Source organism: Accipiter gentilis, chromosome 28, assembly GCF_929443795.1.
Source record: "Accipiter gentilis chromosome 28, bAccGen1.1, whole genome shotgun sequence".
Taxonomy (NCBI): domain Eukaryota; kingdom Metazoa; phylum Chordata; class Aves; order Accipitriformes; family Accipitridae; genus Astur; species Astur gentilis.
In genome coordinates this window covers 6,623,864-6,651,445 of record NC_064907.1, presented here as the reverse complement: position 1 = coordinate 6,651,445, position 27,582 = coordinate 6,623,864, and the positions used below count along the sequence as shown (strand labels likewise).

The window sequence follows — 27,582 nt, the reverse complement described above, 5'->3', positions numbered from 1 at the left end:
CTGTATATAGCTGCATAGCCCACAAGAGTGGAGAGAGACTGAGGAAGGATTTCTGAGGGAAGTATGACAGCTTCAGAGGACAAAAAATTCTTCTGCATAAATTCTTACTTTCTCCCTTTATTTCTGAGAAAGGAGGTGCTGCTTCCCTCAGTTGTTGTTGCCTGTTCACATCAAAAAGAAAGAGTACAATGCTATCTTGCAGCATATGCTTTGCCCAAGTTAATATTGTTATGTTATGTGTTGTCACAAGAAGAAATACTATCACAGTGGTAGAATATTGGTGTTTGTTAAAAAAATATCAACTTGTGTCTCTTTTTTACTTGTTAGAAGTTATTTTTGTGGATATATGATTCTGAAAGTGCAGATGCTTCCGAACTGAACCACACTGCAATTATTCCATCACAAGTATGTTGAAATGATGCCACTTGAGAAAAAAGTTAAAATGCATGTCTTGTGAAAATTTACCAGTTGAAAGTGGAAATGTCTTATTGAAATATACTGCCTGCATACATCTTTACTTATTTCCTTTTACTGTGTTACAGAAAACAAGTTTGCAGGGTTTTCTCTCCTGTTAATACTGCAACAGTAACACAGGTATAAAGAGTGAGGTGAAACCTATTGTCTATTTCATAGAGATAGAATAATTAGCAAGTTTTAGTGATTCAGCCAAATTCTAGTCTTTGTGAAAATTACATTAAGAAATTGTAACTGGCGGTAATGTGTGACTGAAACAGAAGGCTCTTTTCAGATTTCCTCATGCACCTGCATAGCAAACTGTTGGAAAAAGGTTTAAGCAAAAGCATTGTGGAAGTCATGATATGTGATAAACAGGGATGTCAATTTACTGGTTTAATTTAGACCTAAAATGTGACAACCTATGTACAAGCTGATCTATACAGATAGTTCTCTGGACTGAATGGAGATTTATTTAAGACATTATCTGACATGGACTAGTTGTAGGGATTAATATGTACAATGAATTTTGTTAGGAATGGGTTTCTGACCTAAACAAATGGCAGGAAGTGATTAGTCTTTGGTACAGTATCTGACACAAGGCATGCATGCATGGGACCACAATTTATTTTAATATTTTTTATTATTATTTTAAGTTGCTATCATTATATCTGTTAATTTTTTAACATTTGTTACTATCTTCAAGATTAAAATCAAACAGAAGAAAAAGGTAGCAATATTAATTGTATTGTGAAGGCATTTTTGTTGTTAGATAACTAGATGTTAGGAAAGTGGTTTTGTTTTCTGTCTGCTGCTATGGAAAGAACGCAGAGAAAACTGAATTTGGCTCTGAGTGTTGTGTATTCTGAAATGTATAGATGGAGTAAATATGATTTCAATGGTATGTCATTGTTTAAAAATTTATTTTATAATATCAAAGCTTATTACAACTTCAGAATTTCAAAAGAGAAATGTTGTAATAAGCAGCTTTACACTAACTGGACAAAAATGTAATTAATAATAACCTTTATTTTACTTAAACGGTGTTCTCAGATACTCAGCAGGCTGGTTTGGAATTTGGGGCAGGAACCCAAGTTCATACCTATTTGAAAAAAGAAAAGTACTATTCTCAGGAGCATCCAAAATTAGGGTATGGGTTTTGTTGGAGTTTTTTTGTGGACTGCTTTTTAAAATAGCTACACTTGCAACTCTACAAACAGCTGTTGATGAGTAGGGCCATGATGAGAGCTGTTGATGAAAGGCCTATCTCTGAGCCTCTTTTTTCTGCTTTGATATAACTTTGTGCTTCAATAATAATTTTGCCATTTTTCCTCTTCTTTGAAGACAGCTTTTCAGCTACATGTTTAGCTGCCCTTTGTTTCATTCACCATAGTACTTAAACTTATGCAGGCCTTTCTGTCAATCATAAAAAACTCACTACATGTAATTGTTCTACTTCATATGCACAGAAGCTCATGGAGTAGAAAGCAAGATCAAAAATCACCTAAAATTTTTACTGTAATGAATGATCTTTGAGTCTTAATTGTCAAGTTGTAGGTATCAGCTCGAAGTTCCAACATATCCCCCCCATTCAGGTATGCCATTCCTGGAAGTTCAGGACTTGTGTAAGGTGGTGTGTTGAATACCTCATCCTCATTTAGAAAAGAATCTTGGACAGATACCCTTCCTTAGCCTTATCTAGACTTCTAAGTGGGGGTCGCACATTTTTACTTCATGTGCTATTTCAGGCAGAATTTCAAAAACTAAGTAAGGTAGCTCAGGCACAATATCATTCAGATTCAGTTAAACTGCTTCCAGTGTCTCTGCTAGATTGCTTAGGGTAAAGTTCAGGTATTTGTGCAAAGTACCACATCTTAGACATTTTCTTTCACCTGTTGCTGAAGAATTCAGTATTTCCTGTGAATCAGCAGTTAACTATACCCTTGATAAGCAGTAATAGGGCAATGGCAGTAGTAATATGGTTCTAAACATATGTGATAAAATGATACCCAAAGTATTAATCCTTCTTTTAATGCTTGCTTATATTACAGTCATGCTTTGACTGGAGGTTTGCATGTTCTGTATAGAAAATAGGACAACAAGGAAGTGGCTGGAAGGTGAGGGAAAAGCAAAAGGGATCCCAGAGCCTCCTCATACTACAGCATCCACCATCAAGTGATGTTCATAGGAGCTTTTTTCTTAGGAACATCATAGGATTCCAAAGGATGAATGATTTTCTTTCTTTTCACAAGCAACTATTGTCAGTTTTCTTATAAATAAATAAAGGGATTGTGGTAAGATTTTGGTGACTCTAGACAGTCACAAAAAAGGCAATTCATGTATCCAGACAAACCTGACATTTGTAGAGCTTCCTGAAGCAGTGCCATCCCCTTCAATTCCTATTTTTTCTGTGCTAGAGCCCCTGGTGAAACTCTTCTGCACTGTTATTTCTAGTATTTTGGACCAGTAAATATTAGAACTAATATAAGGACTCTGATACTGTCAGTTGCTCTACTTTTATCACTGCTTACTGCATTTTAGGGCAATTACTTCTTTTCCTTTCTAAGAGTATGTAGTATTCACCGTATTTTGCAGTGTGCCATGAAAACACAACAGGTCAACAGTGACAAAAATTCACAGTTTTTATCTGAGTACGAGTTCATGAGAAAATAGAACTAACTAGTAAATAATAGTGATGTGAACATACAGGAGTTATGGGCAGCAAAGGTATTTGTCAACAAGTTTTGTGATCTGTGAAGTTTTATCCTACATAGGCTTTCAGTGAAGCTAATCCAAATATATCAGCTAAATTTTGTCATGGGGTAGTAAGAATGACTCTGGGTTTACATTTTACAAGGGGTTCTCAACTGTAGATATTTTCCTGCAGCACATTCACCATCTGACCCTTACCCATTTTACACACTCTCTTAATGCCAGTTATAAGAAGTTCGCTACTATTTTGTGACTTTGCTTGCTTTTTTAAAGAGTTTACTCTCAACATGTAATTAATGCTATGTATTATACTGCAAGAAATGAGTATGACTTTTAATGGCATATGTAGTATTGTTTATGTAGGTTTGGTTTGCTCTCCCTGTCGTTATCCATTGTACCTTTCTACTTTTTCACTAGATGGCAACATAGCAACGCTCCATATCAGAAGTTGCTATAACCAGAGGTGGGCCTTTTCTATCGCATTTTTCACAGCAGAGCTTAAGTAATTCACCCCACCACCCAAAATGGGAACATATGCATTCTGGCAATTTCAGTAAATTGTTTCTTAATGGTGTGAGTTCTTTCTGTCTTATTAACTGCTGCTTTTTTAGACAAATGAAGTGCAGAATAATCAAGTAAGAGAAAATAAAATTGCTTTATAAAGAAAGTCTTTTTTCTTCCAAATAAGGAAGAGAGTCTATTGATTCATCTGAATCATCTCACATATGCTTGGTTATTTTGTGGAAACACCTTTTATTGACGCCAGTGGCACTTACATTAGCATCTACAAGAACAGAATTTGCATCATTTTCGCCTTTCCAAATATTTCATTTACTGAGGTAAGTCTGGAAGTTAATACATCTGTTGATAGAAAAACACTGAAGTAAGTTTGTAGTGAAACAACTTGTATCCAATAATCGTATGCAAGAGTGTCCTTAGCATCCCTCTTCAGAGCACTGAGCCCATAGACTAATTCAAATTCTAGTCAGACTGGACAGGATGCTTATCACTAGACAAGGTATGAAAACTGAAATTTCAAACTCTGTTTCTCAGGAGACATATTTCCCAGTGAAATGATAGAAAAAGAAACAAGACCAGTCTTAACTGAGCTACCAGCTTCTTTTACTTTTGGAACCTTGGACAGACTCAACGGTTTTGCTCAGTATGTGGTAAACAGTGAGAGGCTTTTAGGCTTCTTAGGTCTCTGAAACTCAGCAGCAGCTTCTCAGGAAACAAAACAGTTTGTAAGAATAGGAATAGATTCTGTTCTGCATGACATTTTTTCCAGAAGCCCAAACTAGAAAGCTTATATTCCTCCCAGGTCTGCTTTGTACTGAGCTGAATTTTTCAATTTTTAAGTTTCTGTCAGCCCTGCTATATCCTGATATAGTGAAACAGAACTGTTTGGGCCTTGATATTTGAACAAGTTATCTTCAGAGATGCTGGCCTTTTGCACCCCATCAGATCCATTATTATCCTTTGTATTTAATGAATGAGTCATATTATGCCAACTGAAGTTAGGGAATTAATATCGGAAAGCTCTGCAGCTACTATTATTTGAAAAGTAACAAAAATAATTTCTCTGTCTTGATTAGCTTGCATTATCCGCACTCTGTTTTCTGGGAGTGTTTGTCAAGGAAACCTCTTAAGTTTCAAACTCACTCCAGACTTTATGTGTTGGAGCTACTAGAGCTGTGTTCATATCGATGTATATCCTAATAAAGTGACGGGATGCTATGTACCTAAAACTGGAGGACCACACAGATTGTTGATCTCTGTAAGGAATCCATCAATTAATGGATTAGTAAAATTAATTAATAATTCTATGGAATACACTGAGCATGGGCAAGTGAAGCATATAAGCATAAGGATATAGAATTACATTATGTGATTTGTTATTTTTTGTAGGATTATCTATGTTAGTTGCTCACCAAGCATACTAATATTATCTGCTTTCAGTGCTTAGAATATCTGCATTAGGGATGCATGTGTAACTGTCAATGTGATGCACGCACACACACAGACACACACTGTAAGAAGCTAAGAATTCTTCTTCCTAAAGACTTAGAAATTCCCAAGATTCATTACTATTTCTGTTGTCACATTTGCTAGTCTGCATGATTTACAATAAGCCTATTCCTGCACATAGGTTATCTCTTTTCAGCCCCATTTTCTCTTACTGCTTACCAGCACAACTCTTGCTGAATTATCAGTGGCCCTGATCATCATCTGCAACATGGCTTGGTATTAGTTTCTGTTAATCTGATTTCTTCTCCACATTCCAAGTAGCTCAAAGGAGGTTGTGGGAAGGATGTGGAGAAGGTGTCCTCAGTAATAGTGAAAGTTGTATTACTCCATGGAGTTACAATGTTACAACCATTAATTTTTAACTCCAGATACTATTTCTCAGCCAGATCTTTCAGTCATGTACAGTTCTCAGACAGCACTGAGATAGGAATATGCCTGGTTTGGTAAATTTAGAAGTTAAAGTCCAACTGCAGGCAAATTTTGATCTTTTTCTCCATGATTTCTTTTCATCATCTGTCTTCTGGGATTAAAACAGAAGTTGGAAATAATTTTGCACCACTGAAGGTGCAGTTCTTCTAAGAATGTGACATTAATCATGTAGTTGAATTTCTTTCAGTCAGTTCAACTGACTGAAGTTTTCAAGTTTGTCTGTTGTTTCTTCCATTTCAAGATTATGAACAGTCGATATACCTGCAATATCTGATGGCATCATAGCAAAAATACATGGAAAGCCAACAGTATTTCTGCAGTGCTTTGTTCTAGATACTCCTTTTATAATTCCAAGGCCCAAACAATCACTTCCTAGCAAGGAAAATTACGCCTCACTCTGTTTCCCCCAAAATAGCAACCTCTTCCTTAAATGGTCTGCATGTTTTCCAACAACAGGCAGTTTTACTATCAAATTTTGGAACGTGCTATACGAATTATGGATTCAACACTTACAGAGAAATAAAAGTTCCCTCAGATGCTTTGACCCAAGGCCTAAATAACTAACTGATGTGGCTCTAACACATAATGGAATCATATTTTTAATAAATGGTACTTTTTATAAATGAGAAGCTAATATTATTTTTTTAAACTTGGAGTAGAACACAAGCTTCCTGAAAGTGAAATAACTGGAATACATTCAAGACATTGGTGTTCATCTGTCTATCCAGTGCAGGTGGCTTATCTGTAGTTCTCATTTGACATTTAAGATACAGATTGTCTTCATTAAATGTCTGGATGAATCTATTTTAGATCTACTTTGCATTGATGTAATGCTGGGTTTAGAATTAGAAATGACCAGACAGCAACAAGTTTATTTAAAGAACGTTTTGAAATAAGGTCTGCACATTGTCTGTGGCTCTCACTGCATGAGCTCATGTAGCCATATGAAATAATTTTTAGGATCACAGCTTAAATTTGTAAATGTATTTCAGTGAAGCTCTCCTAATTACATTAGCTGAAAATGTATCCCAAAACATCTTGATTTCTTAGTGTACATCCTGGATATAAACTTTAAGAGAAGTTACTATTTATCTAATTGCCATTTTTTTTAACAGAGTGGAAAACAATTAAGTACTTTGGCAGCATGGACATCTTCTGAGGTTTATCTTGGATATAATGAAACATCTAATAACACAGGAGATACAGCAAACTTTGTGAAGTTCTTAGATTTTCCAAACACTTCTTCTTTATCTGGAGAGGCTGTTAGCTATGACCTAGTCCCATTTAAAATTACATTGTTGCTGATCTACAGTGGCTGCAGCTCCTCCAGACTTTTTTTCTGGCAGTTTATAATGAAGACAGACAATCTGGGGGCTTAAGAAATTTTTACTTACCTGTTCCTTAGAGTTCTGTTGAGGGTGATATACATAAATGCAGCATTATCATCTGGGCTGCTGCAGGATGACGTGAGCATTTACTACACTTACAAAAGCAACACAACTAATGGATATTTTCAAATATCTGGATCAAAACTTTCTCCATCAGAAATGTCACATGGGAGCATTACTCACCAGATTATTCTTGGTTAAGTATACTATATTTTAAGTACTTATTAAGTATTTTTTTAATTAAGTGGTAAGAGATCATTGAAGATACCTTTTTGTAAATGACATTAGTAGAATAATACTTGTTCATTTCATTGGTCTGTCAAGAGTGAAAATTATTATTTTTAGATGGACAGACATACCAAGAAGAGAATTCGCAAACTAGTTATTTATTCTTCAGGTATTGTTAACTGCAGGTTAACATATCCATATCAGTATGATTCTAACCTGCACTCCCTATTCAGTATGATTCTAATATGAAAACTCTGGCTTTCAGCCTTAGCATTTGTTACAGGAAGTTAACTTGATTATTTTTGTCCAATTCTGTTTGACTAGGAGTTTAATGGCATGATAGCTTTCGAGAGAAAGTGACTGAAATATTACAGCTCTTTCAGTACATCAAAGAGAGATTATTTTACAACTTTCTAACTTTAAGGCACTCACTTTCAGATTATAATCACAGCATCATATTGAAAATACCTGGAATTCCCAAGTAGAACACAAGTGTTATTAAGAAAAGTCCTTTTATTCATTATTCCAGCCTCATGAAACCCCATAAAGTCTTTTCCGAAGGTATTTGCTAATCTTTAGTTGGCTGTTAAAGGATAATTCAACTAAGCAGGTACCATTCGCTCTACAGACAATGGTATGTCTTTTTTACTACTTGAGTCACCTGGTAACTATACCAAAGTCTAATCTGAGTCCATCTCTATGAAGTTTGGAGTTCAGTGGAGCAGTGCTGGACACTCCTACAGCCATATCCTACAAAATTGTTCATGAAACTTGAGAGATCTTATTCTATGGTTTTGAGCTGTTGTTCTAATCAAAAACCCTTCTGAGTGTGCAGGATTATACAGAAAAGCTCTCTCAGGCAAAATTAGCCTGCTCCAAAGGCCACAATAAATATTCATTGGGACAAAGCTTGCAAGATGAAGCTATCAGGCTTACTGGACACTCACTCTTACCTACTGATGCGTCTTAGGTGACATAGAGGATGGATCCTAACAACATAGCCTGGTGATGGCTTGAAAGCTGAGCTTATCATTGGAAATATGGCAGCAGCTGAGAGACTGCTTACAAAGAACAGGAAGCATCTAGGCAGAGCATAGCAGAACTGCCAGCCCAACTATTGCATGACTTTGGTAAACTGGACAGCTGAGCTTATGGTGATTTGGTTTGCTCATTCACCTCTGTATAAAGGTGGTCACTTCAACCAGGGTGAAAAAAAAAAAAAGATCAAGGCACTAATGGTTGCTCTTCTTCCACGTGGAATGGTCCAGAACTCATTCAAAATTTCAGCCATATCTGAATTTCATTAGAGTTAGGAAATTAATTAATCTCTGCTCTTTCTTAAACTCCCTGTAGTTTCAGGGCTGAGTTGGACAGCAGACATCTTAATCTGAATAGGATTATTAAATAAATTTATTTAGACAAACTCCTCTTTTCTTCTTTCTGTAGCCAGAAGAATGAAGAGCACAACAACCCCCTTACAAAGCCTGTTCAGCTGAATAGCCCCTCCATGGTGAAAGTGCTTTCAGAGATTAAGGTATACTACTCAGAACTTAAAAATGTCAGACATCACAAGCAGCCACTTGGAGTTCCACCTACAATGCCATTGTAAAAGCATCTGTGAATGATAGTGTTTCTTAGAGCAATCTTTTTCTTAACATATGCTAACTCCATATTAGCTCTGGATGTGAAGGGGAAGCTTCTTGTTATCACCATTAGTATGGTGGATTAAGTATACTGTCAAAGAAAAATTAAAGGGCTACTTATCATTAATCAAAGTTCAAGATGTGTATGCCATATGCCTATTCATCTTCTATCTATCTCTGGAAGAGGTCCTCATAGAGTTGTTTAGATATAGAATTATGGGGTTGAGAGGAATACAGAATATATGGTGTGGTCTCCTTTATGTGCCCATGTGCAAAAAAGATGAAGCATGACCATGCTTCATGAATACTGCTCAAGCCATATGGCTTCAAGTACTAACAGCACATGCATCCAGAATGGCAGTGTGCCTATGGGGATTATATCTTCAAAAACTCCAGCTAGTGCTGAGTACCTTCCTATTTTCACAGAAACATTCTTGTATCTGAAATGTATACAGTTACCACTGGCATTTCATTATTACATAAAACATTGTGCAGTATGTAAGTATTTTAGAGTAGTCGATCATTTGGTGAACTAGTTTGTCCAGTCATTGTTTTATTAAAGACACTGGTATCCCCCCTTCCTCATATGAGATCATACATGGTAACACTACTGGAGTCAGTAGATTGAAATTTATACAGTCATTAAAAGCAAATTAAGGAGTTTGCCTTCCTTCCTCAAAATAATGCTCCTTATATCTATACAAAGACCCATCTTCTATCCCCATGACATCCAGATTCTTAAGCAAAAGAATTCCAGTTGACAAAGGAAATGATCCTGCAAGATCCTGTGTTTTCTTCTTCTTTTTTTTTTTTTTTAAGAGAGAGTGAGATTGAGAGGGCAAAAGATATGTCTCTCAGCCACTAGGCATAGTGGGTGAGGGAAAGGCTGTGGATGTTATCTTCCTTGACTTCAGCAAGGCCTTTGACACTGTCTCCATGGCATACTCCTTGAGAAGCTGGTGTCTCATGGCTTGGACAAGTGTACTCTTCGCTGGGTGAAAAACTGGCTGGATGGATGAGCCCAGAGGGTTGTGGTGAATGGGGTGAAATCCACTTGGCGGCAGGTCACAAGTGGTGTTCCCAGGGCTCGGTGTTGGGGCCAGTTCTGTTTAATATCTTTATTGATGATTTGGATGAGGGGATTGAGTGCACCCTCAGCAAGTTTGCAGATGACACCAAGTTGGGAGGGAGGTTTGATCTGCTTGAGGGTAGGGAGGCTCTACAGAGGGATCTGGACAGGCTGGATCGATGGGCCAAGGCCAACTGTATGAGGTTCAAGAAGGTCAAGTGCCGGGTCCTGCACTTCAGTCACAGCAAACCCATGCAGTGCTACAGGCTTGGGGAAGAGTGGCTGCAAAGCTGCCCTGCAGAGAAAGACCTGGGAGTGCTGGTTGGCAGCCAGCTGAATATGAGCCAGCAGTGTGCCCAGGTGGCCAAGAAGGCCAACGGCATCCCGGCCTGTATCAGAAATAGTGTGGCCAGCAGGAGCAGGGAGGTGATTGTTCCCCTGTACTCGGCACTGGTGAGGCCAAACACACCTCAAGTCCTGTGTTCAGTTTTGGGCCCCTCACTGCAGGAAAGACATCGAGGTGCTGGAGCGTGTCCAGAGAAGGGCAACCAAGTTGGTGAGGGGCCTGGAGCACAAGTCTTGTGAGGAGCAGCTGAGGGAGCTGGGGCTGTTTAGTCTGGAGAAGAGGAGGCTGAGGGGAGACCTTATCGCTCTCTACAACGACCTGAAAGCAGGTTGTAGCGAGGTGAGTGCTGGTCTCTTCTTTCGGGTGGCTGGAGATAGAACAAGAGGAAATGGCCTCAAGCTGAGGCAAGGGAGATTTAGGTTAGATATTAGGAATTTTTTTTTTACTGGGAGGGTTGTCAGACATTGGAATAGGCTGCCCAGGGAAGTGGTTGAGTCACCATCCCTGGAGGTATTCAAAAAGCGAGTAGACGGGGTACTTCAGGACATGGTTTAGTGGGCATGGTTGATGGTTGGACTGGATGATCTTGAAGGTCTTTTCCAACCTAAATGATTCTATGATTCTATAGCTTGTCAAAAGATTTCTCTTTAACTTGGGGATGTATATGAATGAAGTACATGTAGATATCATATGAGAAAGATAACAACTATAAGAAAAATGAATTTGAAATAAATACAGCCATAATCTTTTGTAAATTTAAATTACACAAAAGTGTATTCTTGCTGCTTTTCTTCTTACAGACTGCTTTGGGAATATATTGATAAAAATGAAAAATAACATCTTATTTGCTGCAAGAACTGGCTTGAGAGAATTAGTAAAGCTTCCTGTGTGGATAAGTGGAAAGAAAAACCTGGTCCTTTAATTGAATCTATCTGCTAATGTATACATGTTATTAATTAATGGTTTGAGAATATACCGCCAGACCTATCCTTTGGAAATTGAAATATTTAGCTCTACATTTAGCTCTGAAGATTCTTGCTCAATTGTAGCTTTTCAACACAGCATGATTTGAATATCTACTATCTGAACATGGGAGATGAGGTGACATTTTGGTTTCTGATAGCTTTTGAGGAAAAGGTCGCTATAAGTACATCTCTGGAAGTCTCCATGCCAAACGTACTACAACTACAAAAAAGCAGCAGTTATGAGGTTGCTCACGGAATCTGTGTTAAAAATGAGGTAAGGTTGGGGTTTTTCCAAGTTTCTTTCAAATATGAGTTTATTTCCACTATATTTTGCTATATATGTTCATTTTCTGCTGTATTTGGGCAATATTTGGGATAGTCCTTACATACATGTAGATGGAATGGAGAAAGGCTTCTTTCCACATGCATTCACTGCAGCGGAGTATATGCTCACATAGGTCCATGCAGATTAATTTTCTACTGATATAGCTATTATTTCCTTAAAACTATAAATCAAAATAGCATATTAACTAAGGTCAGCACTCTAAATTTGTGTATTAACTACACAATTCTACAATATTAAGAAGATTTCTTAATGAACAATAAGTCACATAAGCTGGAAATCATCTACCCAAATTTAGGCATATGGAACACACTTAAACATCTCTTAAGTGTTTGTCAGCTTTTCATCTTGTTTATCTGCCCTGTTCCTGCTGCAATGTTTCATTCAGGTGTCTAATGATCCAAACATATCAAAAGTGTCTCTCTTGTGCTTGAACAACCTGCTAATTTAGATGCCTACACCATAATCATGGCATGTTGTGAAGCAACTGCCATTTTGTAGAATTTAAGTCCTGTTGCTCTCTGCAAGCTCACCCTTTCCTAAATAGCTCAGAAACAAGGCTCCTTTATCAATCCCATAAAGGAGGCCCATCCACTAGTATAAAAACACTGACCTAAGCATGATTGTTTTGGCAAGGTTTAGGACAGGTCCTGGACTAAAGAGGTAGGAAATACCAAAAGCAGATGGTGTAGAGGACAGGTCACACGGCATACGCCTCATCCTCCTAGATGCAGCATTGTGATTCTCACTGGTGACACAGAGTGGGTAGATTGTTTCCAGCTCTATCTCAATGCCATGATGTATCTTTGCAACCTTTCTTGAGACAGATTAATTTCCAGTCATGTCACAGACATCACTGTTTTCCTCTAATATATGTTAGAATGCCTGATCATGTTGTGCAGAGTGTGTTCTTATTGTGTGTGGCAACGTTGTTGAAGGAAAATTGTTGTGATGATCTTAGGAACTATTTCCTTCACTGTGTGGTGCCTATGAAGAAGAGAGAGTTGAGGATATAGGTAGCTATATAATTCTGCTGTCCAGTGACCTGGCTCTTTGATCTTCCTTTTCTTTCCTTTGTCTTCCTCACTTTCCAGCTCCCATCCTCTCTCAGGGAATTCTAATCCTCCTCCTCTGTGCTTCTTCCCCACGGGAGGCTGAGAATGGGGAACTGGCCGTGGTGACTTGAGTGCTGGAGTGTTTGAAGTAGTGACTGATTAGAAAAAAAGGATTATTTTTTTCTTCTGAAGCTGACTATGTAATGGGATTGGCATTCTGGTAGAGGTGACCAGGTAGCTACCAATGCATATGGTCATGTCCTCTTAAAGACACCAAGTTGTTTCACTACAGCAGTGTCTGCAGTAGAAGCTAGTCATTTCTCTTCTGTGACATGGAGATCTTCAAAGGAAAGTGGAATGTGATTCCAAAAAGAAATTATGCCAAATCACTGAGGGTGTCTGTATGAAGCAAGGAAAAGACAGGAGATAGGACCAAGGGTGCTGAATTGTGAAGTCCTTGCAAGTACACTGCAAGCATGACAGGACTTTTATTTTCCGATGTTTCAGGAAGGAGCTGCATTGGTAGGATGAGAATAGATCTCTTGGGCACCTTTTCCAAAGGAATCTGAAGAGTGTAAAACTTCTGAAAGGTTCAAAGAGCACAGGCTTAGTCTTTTGTGCTAGGACACTTGTCTCAGCTAAATGAAGGCTCTCAGTTTATGGGATGTATCGACCTATAGTTCAGATATCTAATTTAGGGTAGATGAATGGCAGGTACACTGTTTGGGCAACCTAGAACCACATGAGTAGAGAAAAGATTCATCCTCTCACTTAACATAGGTACTGTGAAGGACCCATTTGTATGAGTATTACTTATTTTGTAATAAGTTCCAGAAGTGGAATTGCACAATTTTTTCCAATTCCAATATCATGAAGATATCCTTTATCTCAGTAGAAGCATCGCTGTGGTTTAAAGATTTTTATTATTGTTATTTTTTATTCTCTTTTAGACATTTACATTTTACCACCAAACCAACTATAATTTAGAAGCCCATTATACAAAGGCGTTGTGAGTATCAGAAAATTTATTCAGTACATGTTGAGCTAATAATGTAGTTTTGGTAAGTGGGAATTAAAAATCTCATCAGTACTATGCTAACTGCCCTGACAGTTATTACATAAATTAAATAATATAGTTAATAATGCTAAAGAGAAAATACTGCTTGTTGCTGTAATACATCAAGAAGGGCCATATCCAGCCCACAATGGACATAAGTTACATTAGGGAAAGCAAATAAAATATTTATAAAATATAAAATAGATAATCCTGTTAGAAGGGGTTTATAAGGGTCCTATTGACAGAAAACCCATGCACATTTTACCTAATATATAGATTCATTCTAAAGTTTCTTTTCACTGTTTGTTCCAGCTGACAGGCTTTTCAGCATTTATGTTTTCTTGGATGAAGATACAGCTGTTGAACAAACCTACATCCCAAGGTTATATTCACTGATGAGGATCTGGGGTTGGAGATTAGCCTTACATTCCACATATAAACTAAGAGCTATTCTTCCTAGAAAGATGCACAAGAGAGAGTACTGAGTGTGGCACATGACTGAGCCACCTCATTCTCTGAAGAAGATGACTTCAGCTACTGTTAAAATAAGCAAGTCAACATGTAGCCTTAGTACAGTGCTACGGCAAAGGACCGAATGGGATTTTTATATATATAAGAAAGAGAATATGAATAAGAACTAAAAAGGTTAGTTTGCTTCAGTGCACAGTGTTGATAAAGCTGAGATGAATATATTGGTGTCCAGTTCTAATAACCCCTGTTCAAAAGGAATGTAAAAATACCAAGAAGGCTTTAAGATCACAGAAATGATCTGGTAAGTGAAGGAAAAGATTTGCAATGTGATGCCTAAGAAATCGATTTGTTTCATGTCTGATAAAAGAAAGTGGCCATTGCCCTCAACATTTTTGTAATGCTTGCAACTCTGTGCAAGAAAATGTATGTAATTTAATGTCAGGCTTAAGTGTTCCATCAGGTATGCTGCAGGAGTTAGAAAGGTATGGTTTTCCCAGTACACAATGGCCAAATTACTCTCTGTGAGGTGAAGGTGTGTTTGTTTTCAGTCTCCTTTGAAGCATCAGTTTGAACACAGATTAATATATCAGACTACTGGTGAGAGTGTTATTCCATGGATGCATGGGTTGTTGGACCTCACTCCTATGTTTAAAATTAATTACTGTTCCCTGTTATTTCAGAGGCTTCAAGCCTTCATATGTCGCTGTCATGAAAGAGGTTTTGTTACACAGCTTTGGTTTAGCAGCAATTTAGGATTTATCAATATTTTTGAGAAAGATCACAAGATTGGGTTGTATAATTTTAATCATCAGCCAATTTAACAGAGTGAGTTGATGGAATTTGTTACAATCAAATTTGCAACTTAGTTAAAGATTCAAGAATGGCAAGGATCACCCAAAACTTACAGCAGGGTTGCACACAGATGGAGGTTAAATCAAATCACACACATGCATAGACAGATAAAACGGTTCTGAACCACACAGGCAGGCAAATAGTTCTGAACCAAACTGCCAACGCACACACACAGATAAAACAATTCTGAACCAAATTTTACACACGTACCCCCCCACACAGAGGTTAACCTATGATTAAAATTTCTCTTGTGTTTCATGAATTACTCACCTTTATGTGCTGGCATTCATCAAGGGACGGTCACTGAACCTCGCAAAATCAGGCCTTTAAGTCCTCGTGAAATCATCGACAGATGATCTTTCAATCCTTGGGAAATCGACCCCAAGAGGTGTCCCAGTGTCCCAGCTCAGGGGAGACACTGGGTCACACAGCCCACTGCTGTACTGGAGAGGCCAGAAGGTCTCTCCTTGGATCACTATTTATCGGGTCTCAAGATGTTTGGCTTCAGTCTTTATTTTATATTCTGGCCACAATTCTTATCATTCTGATACACAATTCAGGCAGCAGATGGCCCAGGTGTGGCCAGAGTGCCTGATGCTCAAAAGTCACTGCACTTGTAATCAAGGTAACAGCACAATGGAGGTTTTCCCAAAGAATGCATGGCTTATCCTGAGATCTCAGAGTGACCCAGGGGGCTGCACCGCCAAAGTCCCAAAGTAGTCACCTAAGAACTGAAATGCTTTAGGTAACTAAATTTACTGTGCTTTATTCAAAAGAATTGGGCTGTAATTAAAATGTCCTGACATACTCAGAAAGCAAAAGTAGATGCCTAATAGTCTTAACTACTGTGATTTGTATGGTTTACTATCAGCTTTCATTTATTTGTTCCCATATTACACTTATATTTTAGAAGTTATTTTGCCAGTCTCATATGTCCCCTTAAATTGGTCTGACAACTGGTAATGAGCTCAGACTCTGTATTGTGTTTTATTTTGAATAGCTTCTTTTGCTTTCCATCCAAGACAAGATTTTCACATTTTCAGTTAGGTGAAGTATCCAGCCAAAGATCTTGGCAAATGATCCATGAAGAAGGTTAAACACTCCAAATGGCCATTCTTCTTTGAGTTCATCTCTGAATCGGCAGTACTGCAACCCATGTTAACATCACTGGCATTGGAGCTCTTACGCCAGGATTCTTTCCTTTTTTTTATCCAGATACTCATTCATTTAGCAGGTATCATCAGTCATTGATAATGTTGCGTTCATTTTGTTGAGGAAGCCCACCAGATGAGGATACCAGATGATTTTAAAACCTTCTTCAACAATTAGCAAAGACTTTATACTTTGGTGAGCTATCCTGCAGTCTTCTGAATTCTTCTACCAAGTATCAACCATGAGGATGTCACTGCCAATGACTGAAACAATCTTAAATCTATCAGGAAATCTATCATTGGCAGGGCCCTACATCTTGCACCCCCATCTCCAAAGATAACACGTCTTGGCAGAGAATACCGTATTTCTCTTTAGCTACAGTGGTAATCACCTGTGCCATTGATAGTAACAGTGATACATAAAAAGCAAACATATTTTCAGTTTGCACTGTGTACTTGGGGAGAAGGACTATAAGGGACTGAATGCCCAGTATTAGTACAGGTATTCCTCTGCTTCCTTCTAACTCAGATTAGCAAATTTATCAAACCTACTTTATGAGCAGAAATTACTTGTGGTTTCTGAGATAATTCTGCTTGTATTTTTTCCCAAGCACCTCCATGCAGTCAAATCTGGTTGTTTTCAGGCAGGTAACTTCCCTAGTCACTTTTGTGATGTGAATCCATTTTTGAGCCCTTCATTTAAGCACATTTGAGTATTTCAGACTTCTTCCTCTCTGCTCCCTCCCCTTAGCATTGCTGTTGATTTTCTCTTTCCATATCAGTTCGTACCTGTAATGGTGGCAGGATCCTCGAAATGTCTGTGTGGATACGCCATTCCATTTTTTTTTCCTCCATCCAAATCAGCCAAAATGGTTTGCTTCTCAGCAAGTTACAGAATTCATGCAGCTGATTTTAGCCCAGAATTCAAGGACAAAGGTCTTTGCCTTAGTATACTGGAGTATAGAGCCATACAATGTGGTTTGTCTGCAAACTAAAAAAAAATCTTTGATCTGTTCACATTTTCTAAGCTGTCTTCACTATCTCACTTTAATTGGACTTGTGTTTATCTATAAAGACCCATTTCACAGCAATCATTAATCCATCCTCCCAAAGCAAAACTTATTCTAGCATTACAAGAGAACTAGTCTGGAAATTAACATTGAAGAATGTAGTCTGTCCTTGGATAGCTGCTGTATTATTAAAAAAGTAACCAGGAAGTCTAATAATGTCAAACTTGTTTCTCTGGAATCAACAAGTATTTAAAAATTACAGGCTGCCAGGACTGACTCTCATAGTCCCTCAAACATCCACCTGTAATACCACAATGATACCTGTATTAGTACAGTGGGAGTAAAATGGGACACTGACATTGTAGGTCATGTGATAATAAAATAAGAAATTATAAGTAATAATAATAATAATAGGTGCCTCTTGCCTCCAAATGAAATTACATTGATACTGCTCCATTTCATTTGGCGTTACTGATTTATTTCAAAATAAATTTTAACACAAATTCCTGGTTTGGGCAGGGGATTCTTTTGTAGAGAATTAACCAGTGGTGTTCTTTCTGTCAGTTGAACTGCAGCATAGCATCTTTGAAAATGCATGTAAATTGCAGCATCGGGCAGACGCTGTAGCTTGATAAGGTAATTTGGAGAAAAAAAATGCAGTAACAATGCTTCTCAGATTCTTATGAGCAAATCCTGACCCACTGCCAGGAGGATTTCACTCCAATTCATATCCTTCCAGTTAATTGACATCACATAAAATAATATAAACATCGTCTAAGTAGAAAGGCAGAAGAGAGGAAGTTCACAGTACAGTATTGATGAAAAAGTGTCCAAGAGAGTAAGATATGAAAAAGTTTGTGGACAAGAAGGGAGCCATAGTGTTATCAATTAATATGTATAGTATGATTGAAATAACCAGGGAGCTGCTAAAGTCCTGTGTACAGCCCCCATGAGTTAATATTTAAAATAGGGAAACAATTAGACATGATTTAGGGTTTAGGAACTAACTGTTAGACAATGGGGCTTTATGTTTGTGTCAGAAAAGGTAATGGATTGTGGTCTGGTCAATAAACCTTGAAGAACTGCTTGGAACTGCCAAGATTAGGGAAGAAGTAGGTAAAAGGTAATTTCTACAGGGGGAGATTGTGACCACTGACTCATTGACCACCTACTCAAATGATACCATCTACTCAAAAGAAGACAATGAAGGAAGAAGACAGAGTCTGCACACTAATTTACATGAGGGGCGAAGAAGAAAGAACCAATCATTCAGGAAAATAACAATGAATATGTATTAGTTAAGTATATAAATGTGAGGATTTTTGAGACAAGGGTGTGCTGTCTTGAGACAGGCACCCATTCAGGCACATCAATGAAATCAATTTGAAAATACCTCGACTCTCTGTGTTATTGGTTTGCACACTGGGTAAATGAGCCCTGTTTGTGGGACAACAATAGTACTGAACCAGTATGCAGAATTGGTGCAATAGTCATTATTCCCATTAGTAGTGACCAGAGTCCTCAAAGTGCATGGACAAGGTTCATTTCTGGAAGGTTTCCTGGGTAAACAAAAGTTTGTATTTTTTTCAGGTATCTTCTGTTTATGTTGACTGCCCTCCAGGAAGGCATATTGTTGTTGAGATGTAAGTTTTAATCATTTATTTACTTCTGGGTAACTAGTTGAAATAAATGCTGACATAGTGGTATTTTTAGCCTCATATATATATCACTTCTTAGATTTATAAAATGTTTCTTTTGCTGCATAAAGGCATAAAAATAACTGAAATGTTTATCTTCCAGAATTATGTACAGACATATAGCTTATAAGTTCTGAGGAAAAAAAACTAGCAACATTTTTTTAAACATAAAATATCCAACTTTCTATAATATTATCAATTCTCATTATCTTCCCTGGGAAAGCCAGCGTAATGTAAGTATCCTTTATCCTGTCTTGGGGCAGTGGGATGGAGAAGATGATCTTCTGTGGTTCGTTCAACCTTATTTTCCTGTAACTCTCTGAAATGTTCAATCCATGATTGGAAGTACAGTATTATTAACTCAAACTTCATTCTTGTACTGAGACTTCTGACATATCAAAGTGTTCAGGAAAGTAAAGGCATAACCAATAGATCTCTTTTACCTTTAGAATTAATTTGAAACTAGCCTAAAATTCATCCCCAAAGCCAGCTTTTCATATTTTCTTTAAAAAATCATATCCTTAGAAAATTCTGTAACATCCTGAAATTATTTGGGAAAGGGTTTTTTGTGAATAGAGTTCAGAATACCAAAATAATAGATGAAAAATTATAGTACAAATAATGATAATTCTTAAAGCATAGAATAATGAAAAATCATTTGCATGTTTGTGCATGAAGTATTAAATGAAGCTAATTTATACAGATTATTTTTTTCTTTGTCTTTTAGATCTGCAGATGTCATCTGTGAAAAACATAATTTCACTATCTACAAAACACCTGGGTAGAACACTGTATTAACAGCCCGAAGAAGACTAGGCATTTTGGACATACTGTCATATGAAATAAAGTGCTATATTTGAATATATATCACTTATATCACAATATATAAAATGAGGCTGTTCTGATATTAATGTTCCTACCATCTTTTTCTTTTGTTACAGTACAGACACAGTACTTGTGAACTTAAAGTGAACTAGTATTCTAAGTATCTGCTACCAGAATAGCCTGATTGAATCAATGCAGAAAACTATTGAAATATTTTCTTCTTTTCTGAGATTACTCTCTGAAATGTCTGCAAAAGCATTATCTGTACCTGATCCCAACAGGTTGATGGGCATTTGCTGTAGTTCAGAGTTTCACCCTTGTGCTGTTAAATGAACAGTGTAAAGAAACTGGGGCCTGTAATTTTTTCTGTTATCTAAATTTTTAGTTACTAGTTCTGGGCAATGCTGATAGCAATAGTTGGCTACAAATCTTTAGAAACTAGTGTCGTTTTTAAGTTGATTTTTAATAACATAAGAAGTTTAAACTGTATAGTGGAAACACTTGCTACTTATGTTTGTAAGTCATAGAGAAGAGTGGCAGGTTGAAATGTTTCTGTCTAAACAATTGGCATTATGTTATATCAAGATAAATAAAAATAAGAGGTTTAATGATTGTTAATGTTTCATTTCATTAGGAAATTTCTGTGGAACCCAACAGATGAGGACCAGGTAAGAGTTATAGGTTCCATTCTAGTTGGGCTGCATATGAAAAAGAGAAACAGAGTGCGACATCCAATATCTGACTAAAACATCTCCTTTTTTAGGTAGCCTATTAAGACTGGGGTAAATACGGTTGCCTAATGGAACTTCATTGTGAAGAGTATTTCCAGCCTGTTACTTCCTTGTAAGTAAACTGCTGATAAGCTGTGAGGCACAAGGAAGACTTCTTCTACCAAGTTCATGCAGGGATGTGAAGCTACAGAAAGCATCCAAGTCCAACAGCAAGAGTAATGTTATCAAATCTTTATGTTCCTTTTCACACATAGTACAGGACGCTTTGGTTTCAGTGGGTATTGCTGCACCACAACAGTGCTGTAATTGCAAGACACCTTAAGATGCCTTAGGGTAAAACGTCTTGTCAGCATACTGCATACCTGTCTTAACCTCCACAGCAGCGGCAGCTCGACATGCTCACTGATCCATGCACAGTTCTGAATACAAAGGCTGTTTGTGTGCTTGTGCTCTTTTACTGGGATGTCACATTCCACATGTTTTACAGATATGATGGTGATTCATATGTTAGAAATGTTGAAGCAAATTTTGTATTATGGGAGATGAAAGGCAGAACTGACTATGGGTACACTTCATTAATGAAAGAAGTAAGCCACCTACTGAGAATGTAGTTTAAATGTTTTATGCATAATGGCCTACATGCAAAATATGACTGTTCTTACACATCCTGAGAACTCTTTTGTCTGAATGGATGTATATAGCTGCATAACATTTAAACATTTCATATACTGGACTTAACATCATAGACTATTCAAAGTTATGCATGTGGGAGGTATCGAAATAATACAGTAAACAGAAGAAAAATGTGCCCAACAGAATATAGTTTGAGAAATGAAACGTCAAAGATCACTTTGAAATTTCAGACTGCCTTCTCTCCAAAGAGAAAAAAAATTATATGCACTAATCCACATGGTCATCAAAAGTAATTCTTCCCGATCTATTTATAATTAAAATTAGTACATTGCTTCCTTTTTCAGTAGGATGGCAAAGGATATTTAAGCCAGCTCCTCATGTATATATAGTGTTACAGGAACCTTGGTAGCCTCCTCTGACAGCTCAGCTTATGAAAAAACTCTTTGACACTCTTCTATGTATACATATACAGCTATGCTGGAGGTTTGGACATGATCCTACTTAGTCATTTGCAACCCTGACAAATACAGCTATCTCTTAAAGATAAGTAAATCAAATATACTGAAGCATGATGCCACATTTTCATGTACCATACTTTCAAATGATACATATTTAAAATTCACATTTTTAATCTGTTGGTTTGGGTTTTTAAATTTGTCTTTTTAACAGGCAGGTTGTCTGTATAAAGCACAGTTGTCGTGGTTTAACCCCAGCCAGCAACTAAGCACCACGCAGCTGCTCACTCACTCCCCCCCATCCAGTGGGATGGGGGAGAAAATCAGGAAAAAAGAAGTAAAACTCGTGGGTTGAGATAAGAACGGTTTAATAGAACAGAAAAGAAGAAACTAATAATGATAATGATAACACTAATAAAATGACAACAGTAGTAATAAAAGATTTGGAATGTACAAATGATGCGCAGGGCAATTGCTCACCACCCGCCGACCGACACCCAGCTAGTTCCCGAGCGGCGATTCCCTGCCCCCTACTTCCCAGTTCCTAAACTAGATGGGATGTCCCATGGTATGGAATACACCGTTGGCCAGTTTGGGTCAGGTGCCCTGGCTGTGTCCTGTGCCAACTTCTTGTGCCCTGGCTGGCCATGAGAAGCTGAAAAATCCTTGACTATAGTCTAAACACTACTGAGCAACAGCTGAAAACGTCAGTGTTATCAACACTCTTTGCATACTGAACTCAAAACACAGCACTGTACTAGCTACTAGGAAGACAGGTAACTCTATCCCAGCTGAAACCAGGACAACAGTCTTGGCCCATGATGCTTAAAAAAAGTAAAAACTCTGCATTGTATAAAATATGGGGACCACAGGTATAAAAATGTATGTTTAGAAATAGCTGGTGATAGCGTGAATAGAATCTATTGTTATCTTACTTCATATTCTTGCATTACTGATATCCTTGGAGGAGGGGGGCATGATGAAGCATTGACAGGGTGGAATAAAGTTTATATGACAATATTGCATTGGTCTAACCATAAAATGATCTAAAAGGATAATTTTGTGCTGAAAATACATTATCAGCATTGTTAGTTATTATATTGCAAGAAAGGCAAAGGTATCACTTAATACTCAGTAAAGCATTCTTTGTGGTCAACAATAGGAATAATTGAAACTCTTGTAATACAGAACATAAAGAAGAGTGCTAGACAGGAAGCCAGAGGGGGATTATAGAACTAAAAAACATTCCTCAAATGCAAACATACACCAGGAAGCTCTCAGAAGAAGAGTGGGTACAAGCCAGTGGAAGTAGAATAAGCAACAAAAATTCTGTTCATCCTTCCTGAAAAATAAAGGCAAAGAATGAGTTCGTTCTTTCGCACAAGGCTGGAGTATCTGGCTTGACATTTCTGCAAAATCTTGTCTTCACTGTGTTGTTCAGAGAGACAGAAATTTGTTTGAAAACCTCTCCACATCAAAGCCAGAAACAGTTTTTATCAGTAGTTTCCTTGGCATTTAGGTCAAATTCATAGCTTTTATTTCCCATCTAAACAAAATTGTTTCCCAGAACCCCAAATTTGGGCTTTTGCTCAAAGAGGCAATAATGTCATTACAATTCAGTAAGCATTTTTAGTAGTCTATCTATCTGTGGTCTTGATACTAGAAACGCAGCAATAGTTAAATTTAGAGTGAAATCTATTTCATCATTACGTTACATCTGTCTGTTTAAAACACTTCTACCATTAGAATATAATTCTAATAAAAACCATGCTGCTTTTATGCATCAATTCATATTTAAGAAGCCTGACCTATTTGTACCCCTCTCGTTGCTAGAATCTAATCTTAGTCACAGATACAACTCTGGATAAATTTAAATATCTTTGTAAAATAGTTTCAAATCATAGAGCAGCCCAGGTTGGAAGGAACTCCAAAACCTCATCTGGTCCAGCCTTTTGTGGGAAAGGGAGCCCAAGTGATCTCATCTAGTACCATGTCCAGTCACATCTTGAAAACCTCCAGCAATGGGGACTATACCACGTCCCTGGGGAGATTGTTCCAGTGAATGATTGTTCTCACTGTAAAACAATTCTTTCTTGCATCAAGATGAAGCCTCTCCCGGTGCAACTTGTCGCCATTGTCTTCTCCATATGACTCCTTCTGAAGAGAGCTCTTTTTGCTCAGTATTGCTCTTTTTGCCTTACGTATCAATAATATTATTGATATCACATTCTAGGGGAGGCTTGGCTTTCAGCATCAGACTCATTCCTGATCATATGGTTAGAAGAGCTGATGTACACATTTCCCCAGTTTCCTGCCTTTCATAGGAGATTGTCAAGGTAAGGTAGGATGAAGACCAAGTGGGTTTGCTGGCCTTCAGCAGTCTAACTTTCCCTCAGCAAGATTGGCTTCAGGATCTTCTGAGACTTTCAGTCTACAGGACACTTCCATTATTATTATTATTATTATTATACCAACTTGCAGTATGTCTTTCACTTAAAAGCTTTTCATCTAACTGTTTGGATGTGGATGCTAATGGGGTTAATATAACCTTGCTCTTACCAGTGAGGAACATTCTTGTGAACAGGAGAAAGGAATCCAGAAGATCTGTTGAGACAGGCAAGTTGAAAACGCTTTCAGCTCACTATTCATCAAGATCATATTCCCCATTATGAGCTCTACTCCAAGCAGCAATTCTTTACTATCTATTCAAATTGAAGAGTTTTGGTCTCTCAGTTAGCTCTGCTAGAGCTCTGATAGCTCTGACAGCTCATTTCATGCCATTTTTTTAGCCAGGCACTATCAGGTTAAAGTTTATTGTATGTGAAGATTAATCTGCTTTTCCCACCCTCTTGATGGTAGACATGTGAAGGAGAAAAGCAGACTCAATTCTCCTGCCAGAAAACTGTTCTCTTAATGGAACCTTAATTAAATTTCTGCATCTTTTAATAAGAAAATCCTTTGAGTATGGGACTACAAACCTCTTCTAAACCTGTCCACTAAGACTACCTCTTCAATCACCATTACCTTGGCCCATTAGTGTAGGTGAGAGTCAGTTCCTCATGGCTGACCTTTTTCCTAGTTTTCCATGAAGATAACATGACTTTTAGAATACACATAAAACTCTTACCCAAGATTTTATTTTACTTTTATTTAGTGAGGAAAATGCTTGCATGCATCTTTTTTCCTAAAATTCATTCTTCCGCAGAAGCAACCCTTTGCATCTTTTATGTTAGTGTACCCTCTCTATCTACATTAACAGGATGATTTTCTAACAGAGCTTACATACACATACCAATGGTATGAATGTAGACATGTACGTGTATTAGGTCTGTGTGGCCATGTTTTGGTAGTGGGGGGCTACAGGGGTGGCTTCTGTGAGAAGCTGCTGGAAGCTTCCCCTATGTCCGACAGAGCCAATGCCAGCCGGCTCTGAGACGGACCTGCCGCTGGCCAAGGCCGAGCCCATCAGCAACGGTGGTAGTGCCTCTGGGATAACACATTTAAGAAGGGAAAAAAACCCTGTGCAATTGCAGCTGGAGGGAGGAGTGAGAAGGTGTGAGAGAACCAACCCTGCAGACCCCCAGGTCAGTGCAGAAGGAGGGGGAGGAGATGCTCCAGGCGCCGGAGCAGAGATTCCCCTGCAGTCCATGGGGAAGACCCTGGTGAGGCAGGCTGTCCCCCTGCAGCCCAGGGAGGTCCACGGGGCAGCAGATCTCCACCTGCAGCTGGGGGAGGACCCCACGCCGGAGCAGGTGGGTTCCCGAAGGAGGCTGTGACCCCGTAGGAACCCCACGCTGGAGCAGGCTCCTGGCAGGACCTGTGGCCCCATGGAGAGAGGAGCCCACGCTGGAGCAGGTTTTCTGGCAGGACTTGTGACCCCGTGGGGGACCCGCGCTGGAGCAGGGGAGGAGTGTGAGGAGTCCTGCCCCTGAGGAGGAAGGAGCGGCAGAGACAACGTGTGATGAACTGACCCCAACCCCCATTCCCCGTCCCCCTGCGTTGCTGGCGGGGAGGAGGTAGAGAATCCAGGAGTGAAGCTGTGCCCAGGAAGAAGGGAGGTTTGGGGGAAGGTGTTTTTAAGATTTGGTTAATCTGCTCTGGTCAATTGGTAATAAATTAAGTTAATTTCCCCCAAGTTGAGTCTGTTTTGCCCATGATGGTAATTAGCAAGTGATCTTTCCCTGTCCTTACCTTGACTCATGAGCCTTTTGTTATATTTTCTCTCCCTTGTCCAGCTGAGGAGGGGAGTGACAGAGTGGCTTTGGTAGGTACCTGGCCTCCAGCCAGGGTCAACACACCACAGTACATATAGACAATACATCTTGAGAAACTCAGAGGAAGTAACCTCATTTTATGTTTGCTGTTTGATCAGATTCTCACTGGAAGCCATGCCAGGGACCCACAAGTTTTACGAGGTTGAAAGAATGTAAGGAGAATGTACGAACCATGAGATCTGGGGTTTTCACCTTCAAGCAGCTAAGCTGGATGGGAAAAAAACAGAGTATGTTCTGTAATATCCACAGAACTAATGCTTTGTCCTGTCCAGGACTTTCTTGTGCAGGACTGTAGCCACAATTATGAAGCATCTTCATGCCCCTTTCAGATTGAGGAAAATATTTTCTGAAGGTTTTCAGAAATAAATTCTGAGGCATCTTCCAAGTGCTCTATCTATTTTATATTCTGTCTCTTCTGTCTAGTAGTATCCTTACGGTCTGTATAATAGAGACTGAATATGGTAAACTGAATACAGACTGACTTAAAACTGTAAGATCACAACGTTCTCTAAAATGATGTCTTCAGGAGAAGTACAGTTACTGTAAGACTGATATATGTGTTTGGTAAATTATTGGCAGTTTCTTAGTAGGTCTGTCAAGGGACTGAATTATATAATTTATGTTCATGTGGACATTTAATTTATGCTCAATTGAACATTTATGTAGCAGAATCTATTAATTTTCAGCCACTACTTGCACATAAAAAACCCACCACGCTGCATCTGTGTTTAATTGCTTTTCAAAGCTAGTTCAAGAATAAGTAACTCTTTTATTGTTTCTTTTCAGAATTACAGATCCTGTTCTGTGTTTCATCAGAACAGTACAAATGAAGGACTGGATGAGTGTGGTGGTGCATTTTTTCCCCCTCTCTGGGCTGATCTACAAACTTGGGAAGTCTCGCTGGGCCTTAGCATAAGTGTAATGAGTTGGGGGGTTACGCGTCCCTTGACTGTATCAGGAACTCTTGCATGGCTAAGACACGGGGTCACACTGACCATTTGAAGGACTCTTGCTGCCCCAGCAGAGGCGGGGGACGGCAGTAGAGATAATTTGTTCTCTCTCCTGACAACCTTGAGACATATCTCAGTCCTCTCCTAACCGCCTTGGAGCATCCCGTATCTGAATCGTAACTCATTCTCTGACAGCTCTGGAGCCTTCCTTATCTCAGTCACAACTTGTGTAACGGTACCAGCATAACTGGAATCCCAGTAATTTGCTAATGACTAAAGCCAATCATCTCCTGAACCTATAAACAGTGGTATGAAGTAAACCCCTTTGAGCTCTCCTGGGCCGCAGCGGGCTGCGAGCAGCATCTCCCTCTGAGTGGGACACCTCTCAGAGCTCGCAAACTTTTCCGTGTGTGAAGATCGGAGGTCTGTTGCCAAAAGCCGACAAGACTTGGGCTGATACTCTCCACTCCTGGAGGCTCAATCCTTGGCCTGTTGAGAAAGATCTCAAAGCATGTGATGTGAATATTTTCACTGAGCTTGAGGGGAATTTTTAACAGCTGTACCTCTTTTACTTGCTTATATGTGGATCTCTTAGTGTCTTTACGCATGTGTGCGTACTAACCTGAATATTCTATAGCAAGTATATTACAAGTTATTGCTTTTCCAGTCTATACTTAAATTACTGTTGTGAACTTTATTCGACTGTCAGTGAATCTCAGGCCACTATTATACTCGTAATTTCTTTAGATATAAACCGTTGACCGAGTCTGAGACTAGGAGTTGATTCAGCCGCACCCAGACTCTTGACAGGAGTTTA

General features: G+C 38.5%; 1 protein-coding gene across 1 annotated transcript; it reads left to right on the top strand.

The window, feature by feature from the left end:
- The first annotated feature begins 1,342 nt into the window (after positions 1-1,342).
- Positions 1,343-26,817, top strand: CATSPERE (catsper channel auxiliary subunit epsilon). The gene is given in 11 exon segments (XM_049831508.1): positions 1,343-1,354; positions 1,507-1,546; positions 1,549-1,603; positions 6,271-6,355; positions 6,738-6,957; positions 6,960-7,032; positions 7,034-7,094; positions 7,096-7,206; positions 18,791-18,843; positions 20,941-21,040; positions 26,602-26,817. Coding segments are annotated over 11 exon segments (1,026 nt in total).
- The last annotated feature ends 765 nt before the right edge of the window (positions 26,818-27,582 follow it).